Consider the following 21,040-nt stretch of genomic DNA (forward strand, 5'->3'; position numbering starts at 1 on the left):
TACTTGACAAAAGGTTAAAAGTTTCACTTGTAAAGAACACTGACACACAGTCTGAGACTTGCTTACCCAGAGCCCTCCAGATTAAACAGAAAAGGAGGGTGAAGCTAACAAAGGCCCAGTTCCACTCATGGTTCTTCCCAACTGTAGACACTCCCATGAAGATGAAGATTAAGGTCTCACTGACACTGCTCAGCATCTTCATGAAATACTTAATTGTTGTATAGGATTTCTGAGAAACGTTTTCCTCTACGTATTTATTCATAGTCATGGCACAAGCTGTAATTCTGAAAGACAAATATTATCCTGTATTTCATTGACTTGATTTCTTAAAAAAAAATCTTTAATTGGCTTCACTTCTACAGAATATTATTCACATTTCCATAATCCTCATTAAAATAATTATTTTATTCTATAACTTATTCTATAACCAATGTAAATTTTATAGACTTTGGCTAACCTACAGGTTTGGGCATGAGATTCCTTTTTTTTTTTGCCATGGTGGGGAGGTTTCTGAGAGGACATAAGTATACAGAGAGATATGCCACATATTACATCTGCATGATCTCTGCAGAGGTCACTCAAACTCTATTTTGAAAAAGAGCTGCAGAGAGCCAGAGGCAGCTCTAGAAAACAGGGACATCAAATAGGGACATATAGTGGTAACTGTATGTCCTGGAGCAGGGCTTCCTTCCCTTTCCACCAGAGGTTGTCTTATCAAACAATTGCCCTCCTCAGTGGCAGTGAGGGTAGCCACCTCCCCTTTCCAGGCAAAGTAGGCATCAAGGCTACAGTTTATCTTCCTCCACCACTTTTGGCCACTGATTACTTTGCCTGTGCATGGGGCTGAATAGGACAAATCATGCTGGTGTTGTTGCACATTTAAATAGCCTTTAGATGAATGAAACGGGCATCTCAGTTGAAAGATATACACCTTACTGTAAGTACACCTACAGGTCCATGTTTTGAGTATGTTTAGTAAACAGTTTCTTAATCAGTAAGAAGAGCAAAGAATTACATTACTAGCCATACACCACTTGCTCAGCGCAGTTGCCCATGGTGCAGGGATGGCTGAGGACCACTTAGCTGCAAAGCTTACAAGTTTAAGGACAGTTATCAGAGTTGACTGGAGGTTATCCTCAAAGTAATGCCTCAGTGTAGGGAAGCATAGTCTGAATTGCCTAGTAATTATCAGCTTGGGCAACTAAGATAAAGGAACTGTGAAACAGCTGTCACTCCTGATTCTATTGTCTAGGGCAAACCATGTCTTCTCTGATTTCCCAGTTAAAAACGTTATACACACCCATGTATGGGTTCTCAGTCAAATCATGTACACTAAACCATGTCTTCCTGAATATAGCCCATGAGGACTTGTCCTACGGTTATTCATCCCAGTTCCATCAGGCTCTCAGTTTATAATTTTTTGGCAACATGGGGAATGTTTCTTCTTACTGAAATCTCCACACTTCTCTCTGTTGTGGAGGTGGATGGTAGGTTTGCCAGCATGCCTTTGGAAAAAGCTGAACACCACTTTCCCATGTCTCATGGAGATCCCACTGCAGAAAGTCTTCCAATGAGCATATCCTGTTTCTAAGACAAGAGCCCCATCTCTGAATAACTCAAACGTCCCTGAATGTGAGTGTAAAAGGAAAGGCAGACTGAGGGAGAGCTCAGAAAAAGCTCGCTGACATTATGAATGCACATCTAAGTTCTTTATTCTAAAGGAAGGGATTTAAAGTGTATATATATATATATATATATATATATATATATATATATATTTCAAAGCACAAAGCGGAATCCTGGAAGCAGCAGAAACTTCAGAAGGACTTTGACATAGTAAACTTTCTTAGCATTTTGCAAGAGGCTGTCAATAGCAGCAGTTGAATCTTCAGTCTCTGGCAGACTCTGAACATGTTTCTCCTAAATAATTACAGTTAGTTTTGTCCAGAATTTCCTTCTCTTGTGTGGAGTCAGCATGGCTTGCTTTGGAGGACAATAGCCAAGATCTGAAACATAGTTGTAGATCTCTGATCCCACCAACACATCCACATACCCAAAGTGACTAGGCAGCATTACTTTTGAGGGACAAACCTGAGAGGACACGCGGACACTGGGAGAGGACACAGTGTACTTTGCTGATGTCCGTCAAGCAGCACAGCCTCTGCAGGCCCATGATGGTGATTAAAACCCAGGGAAGAAGGTCTGATTTGAGGACATATGTAGCAGAAGGCAGCAGATACAGGCTTACAAATACAGGTGGAGAGGGTCTGCTAGCAGAATGTGCATCCTAACCTGCTCTTCACCTTGCATTTTCCACCTGTACTAGGTGATGGAGAGGCAGATGTAGTCAGTAAATAAAATGGCCATTGCCACACACAAACTGGCTCCAGCCCAAGCAAACTCCAAGACTATGAAGAAGGAAAGCTTGACTAAAACTATCCCAGACCTCCATTTGCATTTAGTACTAACATAACTGTCAGTTCTCTCCTCATTGCCAGCTGATTTCACCACAGTCAACAGAAAGAATCTCTGTGGCCCAAGAGTAGCACATCATCTGGGAAGCAAAGCTGATCATGGTTTCATGGAATCCACCATGGAAGAATAACCATGCAAACTTCCTCCTTGCAGCACTCAGTGGTTTAGGGAACTTTTCTAGTTTGAGCATGTGGTTGGGGCAATAGAGGTCCTGCATTTTTACCAATACTGTCAGAGTGCTGATGTTCTTTACAGTTCTTTTCCTTGTCCTGATCTCACAGTTACTCTGAATGGGGACTTGCCACTACAGATCGCACTAACATATGTGCCTGCTTATCTTGGGAAGATAGTGGAAGAGGACCTGTGCCATGTATGGGGTTTTTTTCTCAACAAAGAATGATGGCTTGGCCGTGACATGCATCCAGTCCTGGAAACCATCAAACATTTTTAGGTTCTTCAGTTTACACATAGCTCTGGTGGTCAACCTTAAAAATATTTGTGAATAAGGGTCTTAAATATTTTTCTTCCTCCCTAAGTCTCATGTTAATTGGCAAACCAGCTCTTCACAAGCTGCAGTCTGCACTGACAGACCTGCAAATATTTCAGGTTATATCATGAATTGTGACAGTCCTTCTGTGCAAGCACTGCTTATCTGCACAAGTATAACAAGTCCAATGTATCCCAGATACCTCCAGCTGATGGTGCACACAGTGGAGCTGGCAAGTGCAAATGTACCAAACGTAATATAACAAGAATGTCGTGGTCAGGCTGCAAAACAGCCAATTCCAGACCCACAGTCATTTTAGAGTCTCAAAGCTGCAACTTACTGCCCAAAGCATTGGGGCTGTCAGGTCTGCTTCAAAAACACAATAAAACACTCTAGTAGTATTTATTGCCTTTTAAAAAATAAATAGTTTTCATTATTATAGTCATTCAGGAAAGCCCTGCAGCTGGGGGAATAAGGAAGTGTGCTCTGGACACAGTTTGTTTTTGGATCCTGAGGTAATGGAGAGACTGTAAATAGACATCTGATAAGAATCTGTCACCAGATTAATCAGGATCTTTGGAAGCTGTAACTTAAAACACCTACTATGCTTAACCACTACAATTTAAAGGGACAACACATTTTGCATTCATTCAATTAGTGTTGACTAACTGTGTTGATTCACCAGTATAAAAAATAGTGCTGCCCTTTAGTTGTTACTCTTTGGGCCAATAATATTCCACAGCTAATCAATGCTCACTTTATGAATATGTTATCTCTTCAGAGTACTTATTTATGTTAGAAAAAAGTCGTTGAAGTCTCTTTAACTTGAAAACAAGTCAACATAGTGTTAGAATTTGGTATAAAATCTATTTTTAAAAATAGACAAGATTTTATGCACATTAATGTAATATCTTCTTCTCAAACTAAATTTTTACTGTCAGAATAATGCAAGCAAAAGCTTAAGTGTGGTTTATTCTACATTTCCTATGCAACTATAACAATTCTGGCTGCCACTTCTATGACCTGAGGTACTTGCCTTGGTCAAGAAGGGGAGCAAAAAAACAGTTTATTGCAATTAACCTGCAACTTTCTGTGCTTCTGAAGAACAAAAGTCCTCCTGAACAAACACAATAGTTTCTGTCATGACTGCAATAAACTAGGCCACTAAGTTCAATCCTCAGGTTTCCTTGACCTATTAAATTTACAGTCCTTTCAATGTTTCTTCTTTTCAACCTGCTAATTCACTGTTGGAAAAACAAAACAGGCAAACAAAAACCAAACTAAAACAAAACAAAAAACCCCACACACACCAAAAAAAAAAAAAAAAAGGAACATAGGTAAATAGTTCTGCTGCTTCACAGCCTTTATGAGAAATTAGTCAGCAGAAAAATGCAGCATTAAAATTACAAATGGAACCAAGCAAGTGAAGTTCAGATTCACATCAATATGTTTTACACCTGTGATCCTGATTCAAGCTTGCCTCTAATTGCAGAAGCTGCTCTTTTCTCTACTTCTGAAGAGGACTTTCTCACTGCAGCTCATAGGGACATCGTTCAGTCCCTTTGCTAATTCATCCAGTTGGGGGTTCTACATGGATGCTTCAAGAATTATTTGTCCTCATGAAGAGTACACAGACTTATCAGAAGAGGGACAAGCACCTTTTATTTCCCTCTGTTCCTCTGCCAGTGAATTCCTTACTTGCACAAAAATGAGGCAGTCTGTGTACGTAACTTATTTATTTGATAACACTGTACGTTCCTGCGTCCTCCTGTTAGAGTGGTGTAGGGGGGTGAGTGGGTGCAGCACATAACCACAAGGTCTCGCTGAGTATCTTTATGAACCTGGTTATGAAGGAAGAGGGAATCAGTAGTTTAACAGGCTCACAATGATATGGGTGAACAAGGTGAGATCAGGCAATTACTCCCTATAGGCTGAACAATAAACAGCCACAGAAGCATACAATGAATAAATAATCCATGTTTTAAGGGACACTCCAAGGTCACTTGGTCCAACTGCATGCTCAAAGGAGGGCTGACTTTGAAGTCAGATGCAAGTAATCATGCCATGAGTCATTTGCTGCACTAAATGACAGGGAACTCAATTTTGGTTCATATTGTAGTGTGACACAGAGTAAAATGCTCTCTGCAGTTCAAAGCCCAACAAAATCTGAAAGGTAGGTTTAGATTTACTCCAAGAGGTTGCGGGGAGGGGCACACTTTACATCTCTTGACAGCTGAGACACAACATGACTGCAGAGAGCCTTTCCTGCTCCCCCTGGGTGTTACTGACATATCCACATCTATTTTTTGGGGTTTTTTTTTAAGGGGTTGTATGATAAGATAACTTATTTTCTACTGTGCTGCTGGAGGGAAAAATACTCTTCTGTTTTGCATCAGCTCGGGGGCCACTGTTACAAATGAAAATGAATGGGTTGTTAGTGCCATGGGAAGCACTGGCATGTGGTGGGTTCATTGATCCAGCAGATCAGCAGACCCAACGTGCCCTTTCCATTGTAACCTTGATGCAGCATAGCCAAATTAGTATTTTCATATTCACTGACACAATTTTTCCCATGTACAATATAGCCACACATTTTTGGTTTAGAAGCCCTTTAAGTATGTGATCACAGGATGTCAAGGACATTTGACTTAAGAAGTGAAGGAAACTAGAAACCACACAAATGCTATTAATAGAAGCTAGGGAAAGCGATGGCACATTTATGAACTCGGTCAAAGTGGATGCATACGTTACTTTATTTAGGCTCATATCAGAGGAAGAAACCCATGCAATCTTTAGGTCTTTACTTACATTAAAGTACTAACTTCTCCCATTTCATGGCATTTTTCTATTTTTATACTGGTGAAATCATGAGCTGTAAGCTTCCATGCAAATTACTTCCCAGCCCCCAAAAAGCATATACTGGTATGACTATGATATGAAGCCTATCTTCACTTTCCTAAAAAATAATCATCAGATAAGGTATTAGTAAGTATTAGTGATATCCAGAAGTAACATCTCAGATTTCCTAAAAAGCTATGCTCCTAATGCCTGAGTGACTCGTATTTGCCTCTAGAACAACACAAAGTCATTAAAGAAGCTTGGCCTTGAAAAATATTACTCAGAACCGGAGCAAAGGTTCTTTCTAACATTGAGGTTGTTACAGTATAAACATCATCAAGCAAGAGGCTGTGCTCTGTCTTTATTGAAGCTCAGGAGTGCAAAAAAACCACAGGAATTAAAATATTTTACCTTTTGGAAGTCAGAAAAATCAATATTATTTTATACATAATGATGCATTCAGAGAGCATTATTATACCAGGATATTAACTCACATCAAGACTCTTAACTAAAGGGTTATACCACCACAGGACTAGATCTTGCAAATTTTACGTACACCTAATCCTTACTGTGCTTGTAATCCAGCAGGAGTTTCTCTTAATGATATATGTATTGTCTTCATTGAATGGTACTTACTGGCTACTCACATGACTAAGTGTAAGACGGTTTCACAATATATTGGCATCAGAAGTGAAGCCAGTTCATGAAGCTCCGAGCTACCACTCCCACTCCCTCCCAGCCACCACTGCACCTACATCCCTGTGGGCCACCCCTCAGACATGCCCTTATGACTAGTTCTAGGGTCACACAAGGACACAGGTCACCAAAGTGATCCTGGTTAAAACTAACACCACTGAAAATATGAGGGATTATTTTTAACTTGGAACATTTAAAAGATATGGTTTATGGTGTGACGCCACAAACAGTTTTAGTGACACAGCTGGTGTGGTGGCAAGCTGAGAGAATGGGATGGAAGTGGGAGGGTAGAGGCCGGAAATCCTCAAGCCAGCATCACTGCCATGCACAGTGGAATGATGCCATATGGCAGGGTTTGCAAAATCCGTTCATCCCTGCAATTTCCTTTGGCATTCTTACTTGGGTGCTATTATTACTGAAGTTTGGGGTACTTACGCCATGATGCCCGACAGATGAAACATTTCAGCTGTTATGTACGACAAGTAACTGTACAGGAAGACAAAGAGTGGCTCAATCACTCGGATTTTATGGGTGAAACGGGTGGTAAAGGCTGCTACAAATCCCAAAAGGATTCCAATCAATACTCCACCGATCCCCACTATAAAGAAGTTAGCAATCCCAGCGAATATGTCAATAACCTTAATTGTGCGCATCTGGCAGAAAGACTTGAACAAATTGTACAGGACCTATGAGAAAAAGAAAGCACGTTATGTTTCTGAACTCTTCTTAATTTCCCTCATGCTACTGAGTTCCTCTGCTTCAACTCTGAACTTTGAATTTCTCAATCTACCTTGTACTCACTTTTGAGATATGCTGTTGTTTACCTATGGCATATTACTTGCCATCCATAAATATCACGGAGATATGCAAAGAACAGTAAATATCATTACTCCTTTTTTTGGAAATGGGACAGATTTATTAACCCATGCAATTCAGAAGGCCAGGAGCATAGATTTATCTAAGCTTTCTTTAAATTCATTTATTTGCAAAGCTTCCGATTTCTCCAAAAACAGCTATTTCAGATTTTTACCGGAATTAAAGAAATAAAAAAGAAGAGCTTAACAAAATACATTTTCATAATGAGCGAAAAATCAGATTATTACATAAGACACTAAGAACTGCAGTACTGAATTAGACCATAGGTTTACCAGTATGGGGGGAGGACGGGGAAGAAGGGGTGGATAGTGACCACCTCAAGGAGTACCAGAAACATAGCATCCATGGAGTGCTCTTTCTTTAACTTATTAAGCATTATGAATCTGATGGTTTAAAGACTTTTCAAATTTTAGATTATTTCCAGAGATTTGGATTTCATTTCCATTAACAGACTTGTTACCATGTGTTTGCTCAGTTTAATTTATAACCATCCTTCAAAACAAATTGGGTCACAGGATTATCACATTTTCTTAGTCAGGAAGCCGTTTTGTTTTATACAGGAAACAGACCAATGTAAACTCTCCATTTCTCCAAAATTCAGTATTTTGGTTACTACAAAACAATGGAATCAGTTACTTTTAAAGAAACCTTAAAGGATGTCCCCATTTGCAGACTTACTTGGGAGATTTAAGTATTACCTGGTGCTGCACACATGCTCCCAGCCAGGCAATACCATGACTACTATGTAGTCCCCTTGTACAGATCTAAGATTGGTCATAGGTACCTATTTTTATCACAGTGGGGTCACAGGTTGCCTGGTCATAATAAATACCTGACTAGCCATCTTGGACAGCTTGCAGGAGTTAAACCTCCACTTTCTTTATGGATTTATTAGTAAATCAAACAGGTTTCTCTATCAGAAATGCTACTTAAGAGAACAATGTGTTATCAGTACTTGCATTGTGCCAACAATGTAGGTGTTTGAACAGTGACTGGGAGGGATTTGTCATATTTGCAGTCTTGTTTTCTTTCACATGACAGAAAGTTGTTAAGCTCTTCTTGGACAAAATTTGATAGGTCTTACAGAGGTAAAAGTTTTCACTACAGGCTAATGAAAAGACTTTTTTTGGGTCCCTCATGCCAAGTGAACAAAGAAAAGAAAAAAGGAAAGAAAAAAATTCTTGCAGAGTAAGCATGACAGAAGATGGTTAATTCAAACTTAGCACAGCCATCAGCAATTTTCATTAAGAAGCAACAAACAGGACAAGAGCAGGAACATGAACTATCTATTTGGTAACAATGATGTCCTCAGGATGAGTTCACCTGAGAGAAGTGTCCTTTTTCACCTGGATGAAGCCTTTCATCTTGTGACATTGAAGCAGACTCCCAGGATTTTTGCCCCATTCCTTGTTACTATGTCCTGTGCAGGGCAGGAAAGTAATGTCATAGATTCCACTGTTTTTCCACCTGTTTTGATTTGTGGACCTTATGGATTTGCATGAAGAGGATCATAGAAGAATGAAGCCTATTGAAAACAGGTGTGCCTTTTTTAGTCACTTTACAAGGACCTCTCAGTCCACAGACTCTCAGGGCTCCATGAATCACAGACCAAAGAAAAAAATACTGTTGGCTTATGGTCTTTTGCAAGGAGATGAGTTTCTCTGAGATACTTGTTGAAACTTGTTGAGACTACCCTAGATTTGTGCTGTTTTCCAAGACACCTACAGAATTTGACCAGGCAGAATATTCCCTTAGGGAAGATTATTATTTTCTCTAATTGAGTTTTAAGAACCTTTTTTATTAAAAAAAAAAAGTAACTATATAAATATATATGGCAAGTCTCTAAAGTAAGGGTGCTGAGAGCTGCTTTTAATGCTCTTCTGAAGCAACAGTCTTTCCATAACCTCACCTCATCCTTACAAAGAAGTATTCACCCTACAAACAGAATGGAGCCAGTTTACACATACAGACATCTCAAGTCTGTGTTTGTAAATTATTTAAAGTAAAAAAGTAATGTTCACCTTTGTACCTCATATCAAAACCAGACCACCATGGTAAAAGCAGCAGCTAGGACTATGAAATGAGGACTATGGAATGTCATGAACATTATTTTAATACCATTCCTATTGTTCTTTATTTACACTGCTGTAAATGAGATCAAAATCAAGTTCACCTCCTTTTTACTCTCCAGCCATTCAGTTTTACTGCTCTCTGTAAAAGTTCAGGTGAGTTAAACAACACCAGCTCTGGTCACATTTTGTAACACATTTGGTACAAGAGCAGGTTTTGTTCAGGTTCAAGATTTGCATTTAGTCAACATCCTTCAGATGAACTCGATGAAGGTTACACCAAGGAATATTAGTCACTATTCACTTTTAAATCTTTTTTTCAGAGTATCTCTGCTCTTCCTAGACACTAATAGCTTGTTTTGATTAGTTCTCAGTTAATAGGTTTTAATTCTGAAATTACTTTAAAGGATTCTAAAATAATGTTTTCAGTACAGATGGAACACAGAGCACTGCTGTAATGTTTTCTAATATGAGAATAATATTATTGTAATGACACCGGCTCATTTTTCTGTGATTTTAAGACCAGAATTGGAATTTGAACTTCTAACACTCAGTTCCAACTGTGATGTCTCCATTTAATATCACGGTGCTAGTTAATGCTGACTGGGCCTTTTGGTAAAGCACACACTCTGAAGAAGCCAACTGGCAAACATTGTCCTCAGCCAAATTCAAGCTCCAAAATTCCATCAGTCAGAAAACATAGGTGGCCCTGCTTTCCTAATAAAAGCTGTTATTAGGAACACCTAAGGAGAGTAAGCAAGATCCAAGAAAGGCTTAAAGTATTTAGAAAACACAATTACTAAAGTCACACTGTTCTGCACTGCCTATCTGTGTAGCCCCTCAGGGTTTTGCAACTGCAGTGGCCATAGGAATTAGGCAGCTTCTAAAGATGACCAGCCTGCATTCATCTCCCCTTCTGCTTCAAATCTGCATCCTGCTGCATCCCTGGCAGCCACCAGGATAGGTGGGAGTCATGGGCTTCCAGTAGAGGAAAGCTGGAAGTGCTGAACTCTGCCTGCTAGCTGTCTTAGCAGCTCTCCTAGCAACACAACACAGGAGTAGAAAGCGACAGCATTTACAAAATAGCATCTCCTTTGAGCAGATAGCTTTGTAATCCTGCCAGCACCACAGTGAGGACTGATCTGTCAGCACTGCTATGGGCAGGAGAGGACCTCTAAGGGTATCCCACAGGAGACCTCTGTGACAGCCTGGGTCATGTTTTAAGTATAATCATATGATTGCAGGTGTGCAAAGTCATAACAAGGAACCATCAGGAGACCAGAGCTCAGCATGTGGAAACCACTTGACCTCCTGCCAAGTGCTACCTCTAAGCAATAGCTGGGAACTAAGATCGAAAGTACTCTAAATTCTTTTCAGTCCTTCATGAATATATGTATGACCAGTGCATTACTGGGCTGGTCCTACTGACTCCTGAGAGTATCTCTCCTGGGTTAGGGCATATGGACAGGAATGTCCTGCGAAAGGACTACCTCCAAAGAAGGCAATAATGATGCCTACAGGAAAGCTATGCATCACAGTTATTAAATTGCCATGCCAGCATCCATAAAAATGGTGGTTTGGAGTAATTTGCCATTGGGCAATGGCACACATGAGTACTTCTATCATGATGATGCAGTGTTTTCCTAGCAAATCTTCCCGGACTAACTGCTGCTCCAGTGGCACAATGATTAATTTTGTGATTGGAAAGACTAATTTTGGATAAGAAATATACACACACACCCCAAAAAAAAAGTTTAACATTGACATAAAACCAGACCTTTGTTTTCCCCAAAGAAACTTTCATGAAAAGAATTCCACAGCATGAGTGGCAATTAACAGTGAATAGAGACAGATACAGACACGAGAGAAATGATAAGGCTTTTTAAACTCAGTATTTACACCCATTTATTTTCAGGACTGGCTTAAATATCAGTGTAGGAATGGTAGGAAGTTTCAGATGTAAGCTAATGAGAAAAGCTAGGCTTCAAGGCAAGCCTATAAGAGAGGATGCAACTCAGCTCACTGGATAAAACAGAATCAGTTAAAGCATGAAGAGAAAGTGGGGAAAAAAAGCCAGTACTCCTATGGACATACATTATCAGCACCAAGGGTCAGGTTAAATTATGAGATATACAAGTATTAAGCAAGTGAGGAAAAGTCCTAGAAAACAGGAAAACCAAATGATAATTCTGAATAGAATAGGATAGGAATAAAAGGCCAGTGACAGAGATAGGGAAGGTACAGACCCAATTTATGAATCTTTTTGATTCTTCTGGCATATGAAAAACTGGACCTCTACATCTCACAAAACAGAGAGCGTGCCAGGACACAGTTGGCAGAAGGAGGATTACAAGTAAGGCATGAGTAAATGGGAGTAATGTCCCAGACATGGTGTAATCTGGTACAAACAAGAGGCAGTGGGGATGCTGGTGGCATTTGTAGACTGCTGTCCTCGTGTCAGCACCAAAAACCCAGTTCAGCTAGTTAACAGAAATTACAGCCTCCAGATGGCTGTCCCGTCTCATCAGGTGGTCTCAGGGCAGTTCCAACTGGATGGGTACATGCATCAACTCAGTCCTTTGCCATCTCAATGATCCTTCCATTTTTCCTGAGAACATGCTAGCAGAGCCTACATTGACCCTTTTCCTTCTCCTGTCCAACATTTCTGCCAGTAAAGAAAACCTCCAGTTTCAAATTACAGAAATAACATAATTCAAAGACACAAAGAGATCAGGTAGTGAAATCCTTAGAGCAAATATACTATCATTACACATTATTTAGGTGTTGTAACAACACTGTAGTTTCTAAATCTAAAGTTTAGAGAACGACATGAACACATTAGCATTCCTTGACTTCCATCTATTAGCAAACTGCAATACAAAGATACAGATGCAAAGAGATATAATGGAGTAGCGTGCAAGAAATCATTTATCATTAGTACCAACTAATCATGTAACAAGTAACTTACCACAGTTATAGCATCATTCAGCAAAGACTCTCCAAACACCAGGATGTAAAGCTGTTCATTGACATGAATATTTTCAAAAACAGCTAACACCGCCACAGGATCCACAGCTGAAATGAGGCTGCCAAAGAGCAAATTCTGCAGCAATGTGATATCAGTCAAACCAAATGCACTGATCTGGCAAATTCCATAAAGTGAAATTCCAATGCCAATGGCATTCCAGAGTGTGCCCACCACGGCATACCAGAAAATGGTACCAAAGTTCTCAAAGAAAAGACGTGTTGGCATAAAGTATCCAGCGTCGAGTACAATGGGTGGTAAGAGGTACAAGAAAAACACATCACTGTTCATTACAGGTGGAGACTTTTCCTCTGCTCCAAAAATAATCCCACCAAGAAGCAATCCAACCAGAATGAGGAGACAGCTCTCAGGTACTATCGAGGGCAACTTGTGATAGAGATGAAAGCCTTCCAAGGGAATTCAAACACAAGAAAGTAAAATGGTTATTTGCAGAGAATCCAAAAGTTTATTCTGGATTCTGTTATTTTAGTTTCTATAGTAAACAAACAGCAATCTCAGAGCAATTTCATTTTCATTGCAAAGTCTGAACCAGGCCACTGCAACAAGTCAAGGCAAATCTGTCAGCTAAGGTAGTTAATTCAGTTAATTTGGAGGAGAGACAATTTAACAGCTAGGTCTTCCAGTTAATAGATAGTCTGGATAGAACAACTATGTGCAAAGGTTCTCTTTGTGAAAGTGTGGGATTTTTTATAATGTGGAATCCTCCAGAAAAATCCAAACACTTTTCTAGAGCTAATTATATCTAGACAGGGGGGGGGGGGAGGAGTATGGAAATCATAATAATCACCTTTGCACAGTTTCTTAAAGGAATTTAGGGAGTACATTCCTTTCATTTTTTAAAGTCTTTTAGGGTCTCTAGGCTAGTGAGGGGAACTAGCACATGTGACCTGCACCCCATCACCCATGGTCACTTCCTCAGCCACCATTTACAGGAAGCATTTACAGACACAATTATCCTTTTAGCTTTAGATGAGCCTCCAAATTAATTTTATATGAAGCAGCATGTTTTCCATAAAATGACAATAAGTTACAGCCTGTATTATTACACTCATTCTTCTGCATTATATGAATTGTGGTAGTGTCAAGAGTGTTTCATAAAAATCTGTGCAAAGTACTGAAAAAAATTAAAAATGTCTTAAATGAGGACAGTGTTGAATGTTCCTTAGTCTACTAAAAATCTCAAAGCTGCACAGCTTTGATTTAAAGACTGCCATTACTTGTAGAAGTTGGCTGCTGTAAGGATAATTTTGGTAATGAATGGGAAAAGTTTTGAAGAAACTTAACTGGTCAATGTAATGGAAGGATCAACCTTATGCACCAAGGTCACATTTCAGGTCCTGGTGATGCCAATCTTTACCAGACTCCTCCTTATCTATATTTGGCCCACATAATTATATAGAAAACTCTCCACACCCACAACATCCCACAATTCCCTCCTAACTAAAAAGCATTTAAATTATTTTAAATGAGAGCTGCATGGAAACACTGGGTGTGGTAATAACGGGCGTCTATTTCAGTAAAACTATTTCAGCAAAAATCACACCGGTAGTCGAAACAGTTAAACTAGTGCAAGCTTAGTATAGTTCACATCCAGTTTCCCTCTTTCAAGCTTCTGTATCTTGTAACATCTATTTGGTTAATTCTCCTTTCATCATAGGTGAGGTAAAAGGCAGCCTGAACTTATAATTAGGAAAAACAAATGAAGGACCAAGGACCAATCTACAGATTTTTTACTTACATATTCTATAAATACACACACTATGTACATTATATACATATATACATCCTAGAATACTTGCATATTCTATAAATATTGAAGCTGGTTTAAAAAGTAAGCAGCTGAGGCTGCATTTTCTTTTCCTTCCTGGATGAACACAGAATGCTTTTCAATATCTAGAAACACAGCCTACATGACTTGTTAAAAGAATTGCCAAATTTACTGGTGAACAGTTTATGGTTTCTCTTGGTTTCTGCAGTGGCAGGACACCAAAATTTCCAATACAGTATTGAAGTTTCCCCTGAGTAAGTAGATTCTGTAAAAAAAAATTTTAAGCCCTTCAGAAGTACTGTAAATACTTTTCTCAATAAAAACTTAAAAGGAGGGAATTTTTGTAAATACAGCTTTTTAATGAAAACAAAAGCATCCCAACAAGTTCTAATGCAATGGTAATGAAATGTCTATTGTGAATATAAAAATAAAAATATTTTTCTTTTAATTCATTGGAAAGTTCATATTCTTACAGAGCTTTTGAGACTCCATTTCATCCTTAGAAGTAATGGAAAAGCTTCCACTAGGTTAAATGTGCTCTTTATCCATGTAAACAGCATTAAAACTCCTAAAAGACTGCCTGTCTCCATAAAAAGCATTCAAAAGTGACTAGGGATGGGCTGTGGTTCCTCATTTATGGGCAGAGAGCCAGGATTTAGGATCCAGTGCACATCAAGTCAGGCACAGGTGCATTGCAGGATGACGAACATCTTCCCTGCTCTCACTGGATCCATAGCCACATCAACAGGAGTCCCACGGGAGCAGATCCCGTGCAGTACATGAATACTCAGATTTTTGTGCTGAACCCAGGACTGCAGCTATGTTCTCCTCCTCTGACTCTGTTTTTGGGCTCCTGATTATGCAATGACTCAACTTCAACAGCATGGAATATGTTTACCCTCAGGTCATTGGGCATTAGGAAACTTGCCTAAAGTGCAAATTCTGTAACCTTCAAGCTAAAAGTCTTTAGACTTATGGTTTTCTACTTCTTGGGTGAAATCCAGTGCACTTTGATGCTAGAAGTGCAACTGGGACACATACTTTTGATTTATTCAGGGCCTTCTGAACACCTCAAACCTTATTTCAGGACAGAAGTGTTGGAAGGATATCAGCTCAGTTCCCAGAAGCAACACTTCCAATCATGCATTTGCGTTTAAGTATAGCAGTGATGGGAACCTGGATTGGTTAGACAATAACACATCAGTGTGTTAGTAACATACCTGCTACATGGTATCACAACAGACAATAAGTAAAGGCAGTTAGAAAGTAACAATTCCAACCAAGACAATTTCTTAGATTTCAAATATGCCCTTGTTTTATGACAGAATAAAAATAATCATGTTTCTAATGTCTTTGTGAAAATGCACCTTGTCAAAATGTTCAAGTTCTGCTTGACAACTTTGGGGCTTTCTTTCTCGTGCTCTTTTGCTCTTTTTAAACATAGCCTACAATAACATGACTACAGGCAGGATCTGAGATACCTTTCAGATGAATCCTCTATAAGAACTAGAAAAACCTGGAATATTTCAGCTCCAGTTAAACTGCACTTCTGTGAAAACACATTTGTTTAAAAAGGCTCCAGATGAGCAATAAGCAGGTGATGCAATGGAGTTTTCCTTGGAATCCTTCACAAATTGTGAGACCTGTTATTAAATGTGACCCTATCTTTTGAGCTCCTTGCACCTGAAAAGACCTTAGGGCTCTGCTCATAAAGTTTGCTACTCAGCAGTGCCAAGCATAAGCATTCAGCACCTAGCCCCAGAAAGGAATTTGCCATGGCAGATTAAGCAGCAAAATTTCCTGGGCAGTGCATGAATCTTGAGGTAGATTTCATGCTACCTGGCATGACAGGGATGAGATGCCCGTGCTGCCAGGAGGAAATGCTGTGGAAAGGAATGTGCCGAAGAGCTTCCTATCACACAAGGCTGCTTTTGGAGCTACAGGAAAGTGAGATGGGCTGGAAAACCCCTCTCCATCACTTTGAGCTGACACACATAACTGACTCTTCACAACACAGTAGGACGTGGCAGAGCAGAAAACGTTATGTCTCAGTGGTTAGAGAACTGCCCATATGGGCTACCTCTAACCAAAAAGTAGTCACAAATGTGGGAAAAGTTGATCCTGTGGAATGTCACTTAGGAGCAATGGGAGCCTGTCCTGATGCACTCACTGGATAAGAAAGCATGGACGGAGCTCCAGGAGCTAGAACTGGATGTTCCTAATTCCAGTCCTGGAGTGAGGGTGCCTGCAGATAGGCGTGGTGAAGCTGAGCACTGCCACACCTAGAGCCTCTCCTGGATCTGTCCCTCATTGCGTATAACAGCAGAGGCAATGCCCTAGATTAGCCACACTGGCTTTTGTTTGGTATAATGGTAGGGATTTAAAAATTACACACATTTTTCCTCATACTGTTTCCTTGTTCACTGTACTGCAGTCAGACTGGAAAATTAAAGTAACATTTTTTCCTTTTTTTATTTTTTAAATACCTATGCAATAGCAAAATGTCGTGGTAGTCAGAATGATTAGTCTCACAGAAATTATATATTATTTTGTATGTATGTGTGTTTACATGTCTCAAATGGCTTCCCTGTAATCTTTAATAAACCAGAAACTTTTTCACTAGTCTTCACTTATTCAAGAGTTCTTGATGTATGTAAACTCAGAAGTCAGAGCAATTTTACAATATTCAACTGGCTAAGCCCTTTACCAAACTCTGTGTTTTCTGGCTATTTCAGTTCATGATATATTTGAGTGTATCATATTTGTACTCTGTCCTGATTCTGCAAACACCTTAGTACATATTCAAGACTAAGCATGCATTTTAATGGTTTAAGATATACTCATCAAGACACATGCATCCTCAATGAATGCAACACACAGCGTTTCTGCAGAAAGTAAAGAAGCCATAGCAAGTTGCTTGGGAAGGGGATCAGGTCCCTAACTGTAATGCTAGCTGTTGCAGGAAACAAGTGCAAAAGTTTTGGTTTGCAGAACCCTCATTTTCTGATCACTAACCAGAATGTGACACAGTCTATTTAAATATCCCGAGCAGAAGTCAAAAGTTTTGTCAAAATCTTTTATCAAAATTAATATGATTACAGTTTTTGTTGAAATCTGAGTTAAAAAAAAACAACAGACTTTGGAATCAAACAACTGGAGTATGACTAAACCTTATTGTGTTCCCATGGCTTTACACTTTACAGAATCTTCTAGTTAAAAAGACAGAAAGTTCAGCATTTTCCGAGATTTACTGATTTGTAAATCCTCTCTAGTACACCTTTAGCTGATATTCTCAAGATGACTGTACTGCACTAATTTTTCTCTCTGGAGCTGAGAAAGTTGAATAAAAAACATCATATGTAAGCTGCACAAAACACTGTGAAGCTATGCAATACAAATATTTTCCACATGAGGGAAGAGGTGGCCTTTCTTATTCACTGTGGTCTTTTCTGGTCTTTCTCAGGACATAGATGAATGGTGGGAAAGTACAATGGAGAGGCTTACTCTACCCTCATAAATATTTACTTTCCATCGATCCGCTGTTCTGTTCTGACACTGTCATTATACCCGACGTTATTTTAAGAAAAAGAAGCGAGTGATCAAATGACAGCAGGCTGATCTCGGCAAAGTCAGTCGCGCAGTGCACCCGGTGAACTCCGGGTTTTACACTCCTCGCAGCCCGGGGTTCACGCGCTGCTGCTAAGGGTTGGAGGTAATCTCTTTTCTCCTCTGCAGCTTTCCTAACCGAGAAAACCCCACCTTCTGCCAGCTAAATCACGCCCGGACATCCCGTCCCGAGAAGGTGCATCAGCCTCCGGCTGCCCCTGCACCCGCGACCCCGCCGCCAGGCACAGACCGCTCCAGCCCGGCTGCCCGCGGCGGGCCCGGGGGCAGGTGGCTCAGGAGGGCAGACAGAGATAGAGAGAGGGAGGGTCACTCGACGGCCCCGCTCACCGATCTTGGCGAGGGAGGCCAGCAGGATCCAGAGGGTGATCTCGAAGGGGATTTGCACGTGGGGATAGTCCAGGGTGAAGACGTGGAGCCGCGTCTCCTCGAGAGCGGTGCCGCTGGGGCTCGGAGGGGTACCGGTGCCCATCGCTGAGGCGCCGAGCAGCTGGCTTTCCGAGGTGACCCGCGTCTCGGCCACCCCGACCGCCAACACCGCCAATACCGGCACCAGCACGGGCAGCAGAGGCGCGAAAGGGCGTGGGGAGACGCCGCAGCTGCCCATAGCGTCGCCGCTCCCGGCCCAGCGTGCCGCTACCCTACGGCCCCGTGCCGGCCGCCGCCACCATCCCGCCGCCGCGGGCACCTGCCGCTGCCGCGGCCCCGCCGACTCCGCCTCCTCCTCCCCGGTGACTGGGTGAGTCCCGGCCCGGCGCCGCCGGCCGGCCGCGGCACCCCGCTCTTCCCGGGCCGCCCCCGGTGCCGCCCCCGCGGGGCAAAACCGCGGGTTGGCGTCGTCTCTGCCGGCCACCGCCCCCGGCCACCCCCACTCCCCCGGGGCCGGTCGGCCGTCTGGCTGCTGTCAGATGCCGCGGGAGCTTCTGGGCGGGGGCCGGGCCACAGTCCTCGGGCCGGGTGCGGGCCAGGTTGCCACCGGCGTGCGGTGCCCCAGCGCAAAAGTGTGTTCAGGTACCCGAACACCTATTTCCACCGCCCAACACACGATGCGATGGAAGGGCCTGTGGAGCTATAGACAACGATGGAGAGTGGGCCTTGAACTGAGCATTACTTGCAAAGATTTGTATGTAGTCATATAAATACACACAGATATACGTATTTATATAAACCAATTTAACGAGTTAACACACTATAGATGGAAATGTACATGCTTATATACGCATATATGTATACAGTCTATATATATTAAAGTAATTTAGATATATATATCAAGAGACTATTTACTTAGTTATGTATATACGTATGTAAAAACGTGTTTATATATGCATATGGGGTGTGTATATGTATATATATTTCAGTAAAGTAGGTTCTACATATGTATATACATATGCATGTGTATGTATGTGCATATATACCTATATGTACATATATGTGTTGCCGTTACCAAATACAGTAAAAGTGCTTCTACCAAATACATGAAAGACAACATCATGTTCCCACTAATTAAAGGTTACATTCTGCTAATTTTGAGAGTTGAAAGAACACGTTCCTTTATGTATGTAGGTTCATATAAATGTATATATGTGGAGCATGATATAGATTACATGTTGTGTAACAGATGATATATAATTATATATTGTGTTATATAATATGTAATGTATTATATAATATATAGTAATAAATACTGTATGTATGTTGCCCTGTATCAAACAAGTGATAGACACAGTCCTGTTCCTGTTAAGATTTGCCTTCTGTTGATTCAGAAGTTTAGAAAAACACACTGTACAGATATATATGAGTGTTCATACATAGATTCTTATATATGTGTATATAAATATATATCTAATATATTTACATGTGTGTGTTGCTAACATAGAACATGTAATTGGCAAAATCCTGATCCTGAAGGCATTGGGAATGTGCCATGAACTTCAGCACAGCTGGTATTCCATCAGATCCTGCTGAGCATCGGCTCTCTGCATTGGTGAAAGAATGGAACCTTCACCACAATGTGCTCATGTCTTCATCACTTTGTGAGCAAGAGCAAAGCTCAAAGTCACACTGTTCTGCCTGTCTTTATAGCAAAGCATGACTTTCTTGACTTCAGATAAAATGAAGTAAGGGTTCTTTGTGGCAAAAAGTGGTAAGAAGTAACTGTTTCTGTAGCAAATTAAAGCTCAGAATCAATGATCATAGAATCATAGAATAATAGAATCAGTCAGGGTTGGAAGGGACCACAAGGATCATCTAGTTCAACCCCCCCTGTCATGGACAGGGACACCTCACTCTAGATCAGGCTGGCTAGAGTGTCATCCAGTCTGGCCTTAAACACCTCCAGGGATGGGGGCATGATCTGAATACCTCTAGCTGTCCCTCATCCCCAGAACCTGAAAACAGGGCACTCTAAGCCTGTGGGTTTCATGATAAAGTTTAAAACATGACACTAATAAAAGATTTTTCTTTATCTAAAAGTCAGCCAGGAGAACATGTTTGAATATCAATCCAGCATACACACCATCTAACCCTCCAGCTGCATGATCTTCATGGATTCTTTAATTTGTTAGATTAGATTCTCTCAAAGAAAAGAAAGAAGCAGATAAATATTGACAATCTTGAGGACATTTCCTTTATACAGAAGAAAAACACAAAAAGAAACTCCTCTGTAATTCCCAAATCTCATGGTCCCTATCAAAAGACCATCAATAAAATGAGAAGTCTAACCCTCAAGTGAGGAAGATAGCATTACCTCTCACATTCAAATCAGGCATCATAAATTTAAGGTTTGATTATTTTATGACCTTTCCTGCAGATGAAGAAAAGCTTTTTGAAAAATATGGTTATGAAGGTGAGATGATACCTGCTCTTCTAGGAGAAGTGTTACGACTCTTCTGCAGTTATCTGACCTGAGCCTTCACATATTGCACTAGACTCTTCAATAATGTAAAAGAAAAAGCATTGGCAAAAGCAAGCTGGCCAAGGATATTTGAAGTAGGCTTATTCATATACTGTCCTATCAACTCTCTGATATTACCTCATAATCTTCCTCTATGCTGGGATTCATATTACCATTCCACAGTCAAAGTAGAAATACACTGTAAAGCATGAAAGTGGACCACTGTACAACAGTCCTGCAGTCATTTGGAAATCATTAACAACTGGTT

At 40.6% G+C, this 21,040-nt stretch overlaps 1 protein-coding gene across 1 annotated transcript in view; it reads right to left on the bottom strand.

Annotated features, from left to right (window-relative positions):
- SLC9A2 (solute carrier family 9 member A2) overlaps nucleotides 1–18,486 on the bottom strand; it is a 33,691-nt gene extending 15,205 nt beyond the window's left edge. The window contains exons 1-4 of the mRNA XM_054382807.1: nucleotides 18,210–18,486; nucleotides 12,410–12,873; nucleotides 6,932–7,182; nucleotides 67–284 (exon numbers count right to left, since the gene is read on the bottom strand). Of these exons, the coding sequence (XP_054238782.1) occupies nucleotides 67–284; nucleotides 6,932–7,182; nucleotides 12,410–12,873; nucleotides 18,210–18,486 (1,210 nt within the window). The remainder of the gene's footprint in view (nucleotides 1–66; nucleotides 285–6,931; nucleotides 7,183–12,409; nucleotides 12,874–18,209) is intronic.
- Nucleotides 18,487–21,040: the final 2,554 nt, after the last annotated feature.

This window comes from Indicator indicator, chromosome 1 (genome assembly GCF_027791375.1).
Source record: "Indicator indicator isolate 239-I01 chromosome 1, UM_Iind_1.1, whole genome shotgun sequence".
NCBI classification, from domain to species: domain Eukaryota; kingdom Metazoa; phylum Chordata; class Aves; order Piciformes; family Indicatoridae; genus Indicator; species Indicator indicator.